General features: G+C 44.7%; 2 protein-coding genes across 2 annotated transcripts in view; one reads left to right on the forward strand and one right to left on the reverse strand.

The window, feature by feature from the left end:
* LOC133575713 (uncharacterized) overlaps positions 1-14,751 on the forward strand; it is a 177,242-nt gene that overhangs the window by 69,405 nt on the left and 93,086 nt on the right. The gene's annotated exons all lie outside the window — the stretch shown is intronic.
* LOC133575674 (uncharacterized) overlaps positions 1-14,751 on the reverse strand; it is a 37,245-nt gene that overhangs the window by 14,299 nt on the left and 8,195 nt on the right. The window contains exons 3-8 of the mRNA XM_061928386.2: positions 14,171-14,683; positions 10,523-10,764; positions 7,626-7,766; positions 7,400-7,542; positions 3,080-3,164; positions 2,813-2,957 (exon numbers count right to left, since the gene is read on the reverse strand). Coding sequence (XP_061784370.1) covers positions 2,813-2,957; positions 3,080-3,164; positions 7,400-7,542; positions 7,626-7,766; positions 10,523-10,764; positions 14,171-14,683 — 1,269 coding nt within the window. The remainder of the gene's footprint in view (positions 1-2,812; positions 2,958-3,079; positions 3,165-7,399; positions 7,543-7,625; positions 7,767-10,522; positions 10,765-14,170; positions 14,684-14,751) is intronic.

Here is a 14,751-nt window from a genome sequence, read left to right on the forward strand (position 1 = left end):
GTGGAACAGGTGAAACTAATGGGTAACCATTGAAACAAGACAAGGGAGTGAAAAGCCAGAAACTAAATAGTCCAATAACTAAACAAAACAATACATGATTACACAGACATGACAAGAGAAAAGCGCTATATAAATATAATTCACTTCACTTCACAATGCTAAAGAAACAAGTTTACAAATTTAGCTGAACTGCACCAATTTTGTCAAGAGGAGTGGTCAAGTGGTCAAGTAGAAGCTTGTGGATGGCTACCAAAAGCGCCTTATTGCAGGTAAACTTGCCAAGGGACATGTAAGCAAATATTAACATTACTGTATGTTTACTTTTGACCCTCACATTTTCAGTAGACCCATAATAAATTCATGAAAGAAGCAAACTTCATGAATGTTTTTTGTGACCAACAAGTATGTGCACAGAAAAATAAGAGTTGTAGAAAATAGGAAACTCAAGACAGCCATGACATGATGTTCTTTACAAGTGTATGTAAACTTTTGACCAAGACTGTAAATGTAAATGCTAAAAGGGGAACATTATCAGCAGACCTATGTAAGCGTCAATATATACCTTGATGTTGCAGAAAAAAGACCATATATATTTTTAACCGATTTCCGAACTCTAAATGGGTGAATTTTAGCGAATTAAACGCCTTTCTAATATTCGCTCTCGGATATATATATAAATAAAAGAAATACTTGAATTTCAGTGTTCATTTATTTACACATTTACACACACATAACACTCATCTACTCATTGTTGAGTTAAGGGTTGAATTGTCCATCCTTGTTCTATTCTCTGTCACTATTTCAGAACACACACACATTATACAAATATACATTATAAAATCAATAAGAAAACGGGAGCTCTAATTTGGGAGTCTGAATTAGGATCAGAAGTTCCTATATAAACATTGCGCACTCACGTCGCCTTTTTGTATTGATTACTGCAGCTGTGCACTGGATTCATTCACAAATACAAACTACAACTCACAAACACTTTAGAGTTAGGCTCCACCATCAGAATGTGTACTTAAACTTATAAAGATCACATGGATATTATTCAGTGAGTTGATTCACCAAAACTAACCTGTTATACAGGAGGAAAACGCACACAGGACGTTTCAATTGTTCACAGACTGGTCGCTCTCATCAGAATGACAAGACACTTCCGGTCTGCAGGTGATAGCATTCAATTGGGAAGAAACGCCCTACTGCCCCCTACTGACCAATGTGAATACTTATAAATGTGTAATGACAGCTCCAAAAACGAATTCAAACCACAAAATAAAATAAATAAATCAACACAAAAATGTGACACATTATGGGTGGGTCACATATGCATGTACAGTAGATGGCAGTATTGTCCTGTTTAAAAGTGTCACAACATTGCTGTTTACGGCAGACGAACTGCTTTACAGTAGACGGAAACTTGACTGCTGTTGTTGTGTGTTGTTACCGCGCTGGGAGGACGTTAATGAAACTGCCTAACAATAAACACACATAAGAAACCAAGAACTCGCCCTCGACCATTAGCTGTTTATATGGTGGGAAAGCGGACGTGAGAACAGGCTGTCAACACGTCACTCAGGTCCGCATGGAGCTGGAGGGGGCGTGGCCTCCAGCTCCGCTTGAATTTCGGGAAATTTTCGGGAGAAAATTTGTCCCGGGAGGTTTTCGGGAGAGGCACTGAATTTCGGGAGTCTCCCGGAAAATCCGGGAGGGTTGGCAAGTATGGTGTAACAACACGAACAGGGACAGATTCAAGTTGCACCAGTGGCCCAAAGATGCCAAAGCGGCAAGAAATTGGACGTTTGTTCCGCACACTTTACCGACGAAAGCTATGCTACGACAGAGATGGCAAGAATGTGTGGATATCCTGCGACACTCAAAGCAGATGCATTTCCAACCATAAAGTCAAAGAAATCTGCCGCCAGACCCCCATTGAATCTGCCGGAGTGTGTGAGCAATTCAGGGACAAAGGACCTCGCTAGCACGGCAAGCAATGGCGGCAGTTTGTTCCCGCAGACGAGCGAGCTAAACCCCCTGGATGTCTTGGCTCACACCGTCCCTTATGCCACCGAAGATGATCAAGAGAAGAATATCGACCCTAGCTTCCCTGGCCTGCTGACATCAACTCCAAAACTGGACAGATCAGCTTTCAGAAAAAGAGAGCGGATGAGGGTATGTCTACAGAATATATTAATTCATGAAAATTGGGCTGACTGCACTCTCAAAGTGCATGTTGTCGCCAAATGTATTTCATATGCTGTAAACCTAGTTCATAGTTGTTAGTTTCCTTTAATGCCAAACAAACACATACCAATCGTCGGTTAGAAGGCGATCGCCGAATTCGTCCTCGCTTTCTCCCGTGTCGCTGGCTGTCGTGTCGTTTTCCTCGGTTTCGCTTGCATACGGTTCAAACCGATATGGCTCAATAGCTTCGGTTTCTTCTTCAATTTCGTTTTCGCTACCTGCCTCCACACTACAACCATCCGTTTCAATACATGCGTAATCTGTTGAATCGCTTAAGCCGCTGAAATCCGAGTCTGAATCCGAGCTAATGTCGCTATAGCTTGCTGTTCTAGCCGCCATGTTTGTTTGTGTTGGCATCACTGTGTGACGTCACAGGAAAATGGACGGGTGTATATAACGATGGTTAAAATCAGGCACTTTGAAGCTTTTTTTAGGGATATTGCGGGATGGGTCAAATTTTGAAAAAAACTTCGAAAAATAAAATAAGCCACTGGGAACTGATTTTTAATGGTTTTAACCCTTCTGAAATTGTGATAATGTTCCCCTTAAAGTATAATACCATTACCCGGTATGCACACCCTTTCAGGCTCGCTGTCCTCTTGCCTGGTTGGCCTGCTCAATGATCTCTTCCTCTTCCTAATATTCCTCAGCCTTTCTTCGAGGAATCCAGTGGCTGGACGGTAGTTCCGGCCTTGGGTATACCATATTTCCTGGCGAGAAATTAAAAATCTTGTGTGAACGGAGATGACACAGGCTATGGTTCTTTTTCGTTTCGCAAAATTGACTAAATAAGGGCACCGTTATATGTAATTATTTTCAAAAAACGACTTACATGACCACTGTCTGATGTGTCTTTCAAGCAGGGGAATGTCTGGACCAAAGATGAAGCCATCGTGTTTTTTGTGTGAGAGCTAGGGCTGCAAACATGGACAAACACAATTACACTACTACATTTTTGTCCAGCTAGTTCCTAAAAGAGTGAAAGGGTGAGTGAGTTGTGACAATTTGTTGCAGATTGACCCACAATATGAAATATTTTCAAACCCCACACAGGGATACAGTACGTGCATTAAAAAACACAGCCTTCATTTTTACACGTTTCAATGACACATCTGTTAGACAATGGCGAGATCACAAAAGAGCTTCCAATTTTCAAACTCATATTGAGCAAAAAAGGGGGAAAAAAAGTCCCAATTCTCCCCTGTCCGGTTCAAAATGTTTTAGTTCAGTTGATACTCCTGGGCCACTTGATTGAGAACAGCTGTGCAACTGAATGCAACCCAACAGCTCTGCCATGAATTCTATTATTACCAAGCTTTTATATTTTCAGTTTTTGTGGACATTGTCAAAACAGTGATGATTATACTGTGTGTTGAGGTTGTACTGGGTAGTGCTGTTAAACAAGAGTGCAATATATTGGAAAGTTCCTAATATGTTCTTAAAATGTCTTTCCCCTGAATGTATGTTAATGGATTGAACCAGGGCTATCCATACTATGGCCTGCTGGCCGGCCAAGTGCGGCCCGCCGGCGTCTTTTACATTTATATACAGGTGCAACTTGAATCCGTCCCTGTTGGTGTTGTTACACCCTCCGACAACACACCGACGAGGCATGATGTCTCCAAGGTACAGAAAACAGTCAAAAAAAACTGAAAATAACAGAGCTGATTTGACTCGGTGTTTGAGAAAATGGCGGATTGCTTCCCGTTGTGACGTCATTGCTCCGAAAGCGAATAATAGAAAGGCGTTTAATTCGCCAAAATTCACCCATTTAGAGTTAGGAAATGGTTAAAAAAATATATGGTCTTTTTTCTGCAACATCAAGGTATATATTGACGCTTACATAGGTCTGGTGATAATGTTCCCCTTTAAAAGACACAAAAAGTGTGTTAACGCCAACACTGTGTGTATATATATATATATGTACACAGCTAAATCAGCTAGAAAACATTTGAGTCTCTCCTGGAAAGAGATGCTTCGACAGAAGAGAAGTGGTCATCTCTCAGTGGATCACTCTACGAAGCCGCAGCCCAATCCATCGGATACAACAGGAACAAACACCAGGACCGCTTCGACGAAAACTCCACTCTCCTCACTAATACGCATATGGCCCATAAGGCCTCACTCAATAACCCAACCTCTGTTGCCCTTCAACACAACTGGCAGGCATGCAGGAGAGAGGTGCAATGTGTCCTGAGACTACTACAAAACCAGTGGTGGGTATTGTCGGAGGCAGATCTTTACATATATCCGTATTTAAGTGTTACTTCTTTAATTTCATAATCATTTTACAAAACAGCTAGTGTTTTTCTTCCAATTGTGGTCTTTTGGTTGTCTGCAAATACTGTGTGCTAACCTTGAGTGTGGAATGTAAGAAAGAGAGATACTCCTTCTTATCTATTCTTATGTCCAGGTGCGGAGGACAATGGGCATGTGTTTGGGCTGAAAAGACAAGACAGCGAGGGAGGGAGGGAGGGAGAGAGACTTTATAGAATAGAAGGTTTCCATTTCTGGGGGCAGACCATCTTAGCTGCGTGATTGAATGTTCTATGCTGGACTGGTCTCATTTATATTTACAAAGCTTTGCAAATACAGGTAAAAGCCAGTAAATTAGAATATTTTGAAAAACTTGATTTATTTCAGTAATTGCATTCAAAAGGTGTAACTTGTACATTATATTTATTCATTGCACACAGACTGATGCATTCAAATGTTTATTTCATTTAATTTTGATGATTTGAAGGGGCAACAAATGAAAATCCAAAATTCCGTGTGTCACAAAATTAGAATATTACTTAAGGCTAATACAAAAAAGGGATTTTTAGAAATGTTGGCCAACTGAAAAGTATGAAAATGAAAAATATGAGCATGTACAATACTCAATACTTGGTTGGAGCTCCTTTTGCCTCAATTACTGCGTTAATGCGGCGTGGCATGGAGTCGATGAGTTTCTGGCACTGCTCAGGTGTTATGAGAGCCCAGGTTGCTCTGATAGTGGCCTTCAACTCTTCTGCGTTTTTGGGTCTGGCATTCTGCATCTTCCTTTTCACAATACCCCACAGATTTTCTATGGGGCTAAGGTCAGGGGAGTTGGCGGGCCAATTTAGAACAGAAATACCATGGTCCGTAAACCAGGCACGGGTAGATTTTGCGCTGTGTGCAGGCGCCAAGTCCTGTTGGAACTTGAAATCTCCATCTCCATAGAGCAGGTCAGCAGCAGGAAGCATGAAGTGCTCTAAAACTTGCTGGTAGACGGCTGCGTTGACCCTGGATTTCAGGAAACAGAGTGGACCGACACCAGCAGATGACATGGCACCCCAAACCATCACTGATGGTGGAAACTTTACACTAGACTTCAGGCAACGTGGATCCTGTGCCTCTCCTGTGTTCCTCCAGACTCTGGGACCTCGATTTCCAAAGGAAATGCAAAATTTGCTTTCGTCAGAAAACATGACTTTGGACCACTCAGCAGCAGTCCAGCTCTTTTTTTCCTTAGCCCAGGTGAGACGCTTTTCGCGCTGTTTCTTGGTCAACAGTGGCTTGACACGAGGTATGCGGCCGTTGAAACCCATGTCTTTCAAGCGTCTCTTGGTGGTGGATCTTGAAGCACTGACTCCAGCAGCTGTCCACTCCTTCTGAATCTCCCCCACATTTTTGAATGGGGTTTTTTTTCACAATCTTGACCAGGGCGCGGTGATCCCTATCGCTTGTACACTTTTTCTGACCACAGTTTTTCCTTCCCTTTGCCTCTCCATTAATGTGTTTGGACACAGAGCTCTGAGAACAGCCAGCCTCTTCAGCAATAACCTTTTGTGTCTTTCCCTCCTTGTGCAATGTGTCGATGGTTGCCTTTTGGACAGCTGTCAAATTTGAAGTCTTCCCCATGTTTGTGTAGGCTTCAGAACTGGACTGAGAGATCATTTAAAGCCCTTTGCAGGTGTATGGAGTTAATCAGCTGATTAGTTTGTGGCACCAGGTGTCTTCAAAATTTAACCCTTACACAATATTCTAATTTTGTGACACACGGAATTTTGGATTTTCATTTGTTGCCACTTCAAATCATCAAAATTAAATGAAATAAACATTTGAATGCATCAGTCTGTGTGCAATGAATAAATATAATGTACAAGTTACACCTTTTGAATGCAATTACTGAAAGAAATCAAGTTTTTCAAAATATTCTAATTTACTGGCTTTTACCTGTATATACATACATATACAGGTAAACATACACAATACTTACATATATATTGACGGAGGCAGATAATTAGATATATCCATATTTGTGTGTTACTTCTTTTAAACCATAGTCATAGTACAAAACAGCTAGTGTTCTTTATTTGTTATCTTTTGGTTGTCTGCAAGTACTGTGTGCTAACCTTGACTTTAGGAATGTAAGGAGGACAGATACTCCTTTTTTCTTATCTGTTCCTGTGCCCAGCTGAGGAGGACAATGGGCATGTGTTTGGGCTGGAAAGAGAGACAACGAGGGTGGGAGCTAGAGACACTTTATAGAAGAGAAGGTTTCCATATTTTAGATCAGACCATCTTAGCTGCGCGATTGAATGTTCTATGCTGGACTGGTCTCATTCTATTTCCAAGGCTTTGGAGATAAAATGACAAAATACCAATTCTGTCTCTGGCGGTTCTTCTACTCAGCTTTACTGTCATAAAAGAGCTTGGGAGTGGCCAGCAACTTGAATTCCCTGGGAGGAACAACTGGTCCAAACGCAACAATACATACAAGTCAAAAAGTTTGGACACCCCTGAATTCCATTCAATTATCAACGTTAAATAAGATGTTCAGTTTTCTAACAATGTCAACAAAAAAACAAAAATGTAAAACTACATGAAAGTAGAATTTATGGCAGATATGTTGTACTAGATTGCACAGGTGTTGGTGGCTGGTGAGTGTAAAAGGCAACACAAAAAACACTTCGCATTTTCCCACGGCACACAAAAAACATATCTGTGGAAAATGGAATGTTTTGACTATATGAAATTATTTGACTATAATGGATAGTTAACAGGCAATTTTTCCAAAGTGGTGGACTATCCCTTTAAGTTCATTTGTGATTCATACTGAATGCCTAGTGACTTGAAATTAATATGCATGTCCATCTGTGTGTGCACTTGGAAAAACAAAAAGTACCTGTCTCCAAACTTCTCCATGACATGTGACACCAGAATCCGGACGAGGCAATACCTCTGCTTGATTGTGATCACACCATCCTCATCAAGCCTCTGAACTATCAGCCTGCCCCCAGGTGAGGCTCGGAGAATCTGGCGGATATCCTGAGAATGGCAATAAAAGACTTGAGGTTTGTCACTGTTTGGAGTTGAAACGCAAAGAGAACCTCTTTGAAAGAGGAACTTACAAATACTGGAAGTACTTGTAGTACCAATGGCACTATCTGATCCATTGGTGCCGTTTGTTTCGCCATGGGAGATGCAGGTGTGGCAGTTGGTGGCACGTCAGAGCTGGCATGAAGTGTAGTAGGTGGCACAGCGTTTCCAATCTATGCAGAAAAGCCATGTTAATGTAATCAATCCTTCTTCTTCCGCTTTTTCGAGGTCTGATCGCGGGGGAAGCAGCCTAAGCAGTGAAGCCCAGACTTCCCTCTCCTCAGCCACTTGATCCAGCTCCTCCCGGGGGAACCCGAGGCGTTCCCAGGCCTCCTACTAGTCGGATGTGCCCGAAACACCTCCCTAGGGAGGCGTTCGGGTGGCATCCTGACCAGATGCCCGAACCACCTCATCTGGCTCCTCTCCATGTGGAGGAGCAGCGGCTTTACTCTGAGTTCCTCCCGGATGACAGAGCTTCTCACCCTATCTCTAAGGGAGAGACCCGCCACCCGGCGGAGGAAACTCATTTGGGCCCGTGATCTTGTCCTTTCGGTGATAACCCAAAGCTCATGACCATAGGTGAGGATGGGAACGTAGATCGACCGGTAAATTGAGAGCTTTGCCTTCCGGCTCAGCTCCTTCTTCACCACAACGGATCGATACAGCGTCCACATTACTGAAGACGCCGCACCGATCCGCCTGTCGACCTCACGATCCACTCTTTCCTCACTCGTGAACAAGACTCCGAGGTACTTGAACTCCTCCACTTGGGGCAGGGTCTCCTCCCCAACCCGGAGATGGCACTCCACCCTTTTCCGGGCGAGAACCATGGACTCGGACTTGGAGGTGCTGATTGTTAATGTAGTAAAACAAACAATCTTAGATCGATTAGAATCTTTTTCTCTTCAGGATCTCAGGTTTCCAGTTGATAGGCTGACTTTCTTCCCAGGAAGGGTTTTGTTGGTTTTGTCCCCTTGTTCCAACCCCTGGGATGTGAGGGGAGCAGTGAGCAGCATTGGTGGCCGCGCTCAGGAATCATTTTGGTGATCCTTGATGCGCCCAAGCAGGGAGGTAATGGGTCCCATTTTTATAGTCTTTGGTATGACTCGGCCGGGGTTTGAACTCACGACCAACCGGTCTCAGGGCAGACACTCTAACCACAAGGCCACTGCGCAGTACAATATATCCTATAAAATGTATCCCATCCCAGTAATCCAATAGAGAGCAAATAAGGATCATCCTTGTGCATTGTAGAAAAGGACTTTATTTAGAATGAATGACGAATAGGGGTATGACACTTCACCAGTTTGGTTCAATGTGCGGTTTTCAAACTATTAAAGATTTCATGTTTGGGAAGACAAAATGAGTTCCAAAACAAAAATCCTGAGAACCTCGGTTTTCATGTATCTGTTCAAAACGTTTTACACCACTGCATCCCACGCTTTGCATTGGACTTGGTGATGTATGGCTTAGATGCAGCTGTTCGGCCATGGAAACCCATTCCATGAAGCTCTCTGCGTACAGTACGTGGGCTAATTGGAAGGTCACATGAGGTTTGGAGCTCTGTAGCAACTGACTGTGCAGAAAGTCTTTGCACTATGCGCTTCAGCATCCGCTGACCCCTCTCTGTCAGTTTACGTGGCCTACCACTTGGTGGCTGAGTTGCTGTTGTTCCCAAACTCTTCCATTTTCTTATAATAAAGTTGACTTTGGAATATTTAGGAGCGAGGAAATTTCACGACTTGATTTGTTGCACGGTTGGCATCCTATGACAGTTCCACGCTGGAAATCACTGAGAGCGGCCCATTCTTTCACAAGTGTTTGTAGAAACAGTCTCCATGACTAAGGCCATGTCTACACTAAGTCGTCTAACCCCTTAAACGAATAATTATTTAGCCTAAGCCCAGTTTCAGCCACAGCGGGACCTTAAACCAGCGTTTAAGGTCCCCCTCCTCGGACACATTTTTACACGGGTAAGTCAGCCGTGTAATTCTTGAATCTCCGGCACTTAGCTTTGTATGGACTCATTGATTAGGTCTCTGCTTTTTGCAGATGATGTGGTCCTGATGGCTTCATCTGGCCAGGATCTTCAGCTCTCACTGGATCGGTTCGCAGCTGAGTGTGAAGCGACTGGGATGAGAATCAGCACCTCCAAGTCCGAGTCCATGGTTCTCGCCCGGAAAAGGGTGGAGTGCCATCTCCGGGTTGGGGAGGAGACCCTGCCCCAAGTGGAGGAGTTCAAGTACCTCTGAGTCTTGTTCACGAGTGAGGAAAGAGTGGATTGTGAGGTCGACACGCGGATCGGTGCGGCGTCTTCAGTAATGCGGACGCTGTATCGATCCGTTGTGGTGAAGAAGGAGCTGAGCCGGAAGGCAAAACTCTCAATTTACTGGTCGATCTACGTTCCCATCCTCACCTATGGTCATGAGCTTTGGGTCATGACCGAAAGGACAAGATCACGGGTACAAGCGGCCGAAATGAGTTTCCTCTGCCGGGTGGTGGGTCTCTCCCTTAGAGATAGGGTGAGAGGAGCCAGATGAGGTGGTTCGGGCATCTGGTCAGGATGCCACCCGAACGCCTCCCTAGGAAGGTGTTTCGGGCACGTCCGAACGGTAGGAGTCCACGGGGAAGACCCAGGACATGTTGGGTAGACTATGTCTCCCGGCTGGCCTGGGAACGCCTCGGGATCCCCCGGGAAGAGCTGGACGAAGTGGCTGGGGAATGTGAAGTATGGGCTTCCCTGCTTAAGCTGCTGTCCCCGCGACCCGACCTCGGATAAGCGGAAGAAGATGGATGGATGGATGGACAAATACTTTTGGCAATATAGTGTATCTCCGCCATGTCTCCATGGTTTAATTTCACATTTTCGGGACTTATAGAAAAAACTGTTGGAATCATAAAAATCCCATCAATTCCCGTCCCTACTCACTTGCGCTAGCCCCTGGTACTCCTGCGGGTTGGACTGCCGGTACACAAAGGCAGGTCGCGTGGGTACCGTGCTCCTCTGCTCGGCCGCAGTCTGGGCCCTGTGAAGCTCCTGCATAATGTTCACCTCTGCTGCCCTTCTGAGGTCCCCTGGCAGCTTGGAGAGGCTCTCTTCCACGTATCTGCCGAAGAAGGAGCTGGCAGTTCCCGACGCGCCGCGTGTCATAAAGTCCACCAGGAGGTCCTCTGGAAGCAGACACCAGAGATACATTTAGCGTTTCCGGTAATATTGACACAGTATTTGTGACAGGAGACCAGGGGTGCCCAAAGTGCGGCCCAGGGGCAACATTTCAATAAAAACTACAATTTTTCTCCTTCACGTAGATTCATTTTTCAAGCAGGCTAACATTATTTCTTCCTGGATGTTACAGAAAGTACGAGAATGTCCGAGCTGCTGCCTGCTCTTCCTTATTTAAATATTTGTCAAGATATTTACACAAAGTTTGCATTTTTGGCAGAGATATATTTTCTGTCGACTTCATGCCCGTCCGTCTCTGTCGTGCTGTTATTTGATTGAATCCCGGAACATGAAGCTCTGCGCGCTCCTTTAAGGAGCCCACACACCGAATGTTGCGGACGAAAGCCGGAAAGAAGGACAAAAACGGGATTTCTGGCAAAAATTCAAAGTTTTGACAGGTAAGCATATTAAAAAAATGTACCGCAGGTGATTAGCACTGCAAGGAGGAGAGTGTCAGGTTCAAACACTGATGATATCTATTAAACAAGACAAGAAGCAAGGAATTAAACAGAGACAGAATTCAATTTAGCTCAATTGAGGAGAAACGCGTAGAGACTGTACCCTTGTACTGTGTCGTCCCACGCTCTGACGAAAGATTGTACGCCTCCTCTTTTATTTGGACTTTCCCTGATTACATGGCAACAGCTGTTTCTAAGGGAGGGGGGTCAAAAACAGCCATTGCCTTTGGTTACAAAACAGTTCAAAGAAAAGGTTGTAAAACAAATCAAAGAAAAGGTGCCTGGAGGGGGGTCAGGCCCTGCCTCCTCTCCGCTTTGTAGATCTCGGGTCAAGACAACATCTTCCTGTGGATTACAATACATCAAAGAAACCGACGCCCTCATGTCGCTCCCCATCCTACACAGTGGCGTTTTACAAGCCTTTTGCTTGGTAGGATCAAAGACAGCTTTTGCCCTCTCGCAGGGCGAGCTGAACTCAATGTAACACAAAGTTTTGTGATAACTTAGATACAATTATTCTGACAGATTGTTTCATTCTGACAGATTATTATTCTGACAGATACACTCTCTTTTCCTGAAAGCTGATCTGTCCAGTTTTGGACAGGGAAGCTAGGGTCGATATTCTTCTCTTGATCATCTTCGGTGGCATAAGGGACGATGTGAGCCAAGACATCCAGGGGGTTTAGCTCGCTCGTCTGCGGGAACAAACTGCCGCCATTGCTTGCCGTGCTACCGAGGTCCTTTGTCCCTGAATTGCTCACACACTCCGGCAGATTCAATGGGGGTCTGGCGGCAGATTTCTTTGACTTTATGGTTGGAAATGCATCTGCTTTGAGTGTCGCAGGATATCCACACATTCTTGCCATCTCTGTCGTAGCATAGCTTTCGTCGGTAAAGTGTGCGGAACAAACATCCAATTTCTTGCCACTTTCGCATCTTTGGGCCACTGGTGCAACTTGAATCCGTCCCTGTTCGTGTTGTTACACCCTCCGACAACACACCGACGAGGCATGATGTCTCCCAGGTACGGAAAACAGTCGAAAAAATGGAAAATAACAGAGCTCCGAGAGCGAATATTAGAAAGGCGTTTAATTCGCCAAAATTCACCCATTTAGAGTTCGGAAATCGGTTAAAAAAATATATGGCCTTTTTTCTGCAACATCAAGGTATATATTGACGCTTACATAGGTCTGGTGATAATGTTCCCCTTTAACATAAAAGTGTTTGATTGTGAGGCATTAAAAGCCACAAAATGCAACGGGTCCATCAGACCCACAAACGCTGGCTGAGTAACAACAATATGAACATTACACAAGGGTTAAGGCAGGGGTCGGCAACCCGCGGCTCCGGAGCCGCATGCGGCTCTTTGATCACTCTGATGCGGCTCAGCAGCTTACTTGCTGAATCCCCCAATTTTCCCGTGAGACTTCCGGATTTCAGTGCCTCTCGCAGAAAACTCCCGGGATCAATATTCACCGATTTTCACCCTTACAGATATAATAAGGGCGTGCTATGATGGTACAACATTCAGCGCCCTCTACAATCTGGATTACCAGCGTGCCAGCCAAACAATTGTTATACAATATACATCGCCTGCTTGCACACGTACGTGACAGCAAGGCATACTTGGTCAACAGCCACACAGGTTACACTGACGGTGACCATATAAAAGAACTTTAACACTCTTACTAATAATGTGCCACACTTTGAACCAAAACCAAACAAGAATGACAAACACATTTCATAAACACAACAGAACAAACACCCAGAATCCCATGCAGCCCTAACTCTTCCGGGATACATTATACACCCCTGCTACCACCAAACCCCGCCCCTACCCCAAGCCTGCTCCCCCACACATCAACCCCCCCCCCCCCCACTCTCTCTCTCTCTGTGCGACGGTTGAGGTGAGCGGGGTTTGGTAGCGGGGGTGTATAATTATTAATATAATTAATTATATTAATGATGGAATTAATATAATTCCATCCTGCAATGGCGCCCCATAATACACCTGCTGTGAACCTGTTTTTATGTTTTTATTTATTCTATTTTAATTATTTATTTTTTATCGTGTTCTGTTTGTGTTGTGTTGTGTTTGCTCGGTACTCGTTTTATTTTTTAACCTGTTCATTGTACAGCACTTTGGCTACCCCTGTGGTAAATTTTAAATGTGCTTTATAAATAAAGTTGATTTGATTTGATTTGATAATGTATCCCGGAAGAGTTAGGGCTGCATGGGATTCTGGGTATTTGTCCTGTTGTGTTTATGTTGTGTTACGGTGCAGATGTTCTCCCGAAATTTGTTTGTCATTCTTGTTTGGTGTGGGTTCACAGTGTGGCGCATTATTAGTAAGAGTGTTTAAGTTTTTTTTTATACCGCCACCGTCAGTGTAACCTGTGTGGTTGTTGAGTAAGTATGCCTTGCTGTCACCTATGCGAGCAAGCGGAAGCTCCATACAACATGTGGCTGATCAGGCACGCTGGTTGTAGCGGGCGCTATATGCTGTACCATCACGGCATGCATGACGCTGACAAGCGCTATTCATATAAATCTCGCGTGCCGCACCAGCTTAAAAATTCCATTTAAAGGTGTGGGCAGCGTGTCTGAGACCCCTGGTTTATACATAGCACAAAGCAACAAAAAAACTTTGTATGCAGTATTATTTCATTTAAAATTTCAAAAGTTTTTGCGGCTCCCATTGTTTTCTATAATTTGTGAAACTGGTCAAAATGGCTCTTTGACTGGTAAAGATTGCAGACCCCTGGGTTAAGGCAACACTTGCCTTGACCTTAAACAGTTAAAATTCCAGGCCTGCAAACTGCTATACGTCAATATGCCAAATACCGCGCCGATAATCGGTCGATCTCTATGTAAAATGTGGAAAATGATACTTACTCAGTTCTCCTGAGGTCATCCTCTCCTGCTGTGACCCTGGCTGCGAGGACCCCTGTGATCCTGTTGGTGAGCTCGCGCTGGCCACCGGGGCCTCAGTGGCCATTTCTTGAGTTGACGTAGCAAACAAGGCCGCGTTCCTCGGTTCCACTGTCTCGATGTGGGGCCGCAGGAAGCCAAACTTGTCCCAGACCCATTGCTCTGTGGCGTTCAGGTCAGCCATGGCGCTCTTCCTGGCCCTCTTCTTCAGCCGACCGAGCATTGTGCGCATACTGGTGTACCAGGTCTTCAGGTCCGCCACCGTCATCCCCATCTTCTCGGCCTGCGCCGCCCACAGCTTCTCCTTCTTGCTGACGTCTTTGAACCCGGCGAGGCGTTTGCTGTAGAGGACCTCATGTTGCAGGAGGAAGTCGATGATTTCCTCCTTCTCTTCCTCGCTGAAGGCGGTGGTCCTCTTCCTCTTGGCCTTGGGTGTGGCCTCGTCATCTGCCTCCTCTGCTGATGGATCCTGCTGGACTATGTGAAAATACACCAAGGAAAATGATACAAAGTGTACAAAGTGCGGCCTGCAGCCATTTTTTTAG

The sequence above is a fragment of the Nerophis lumbriciformis genome, linkage group LG33 (genome assembly GCF_033978685.3).
Source record: "Nerophis lumbriciformis linkage group LG33, RoL_Nlum_v2.1, whole genome shotgun sequence".
NCBI lineage: Eukaryota > Metazoa > Chordata > Actinopteri > Syngnathiformes > Syngnathidae > Nerophis > Nerophis lumbriciformis.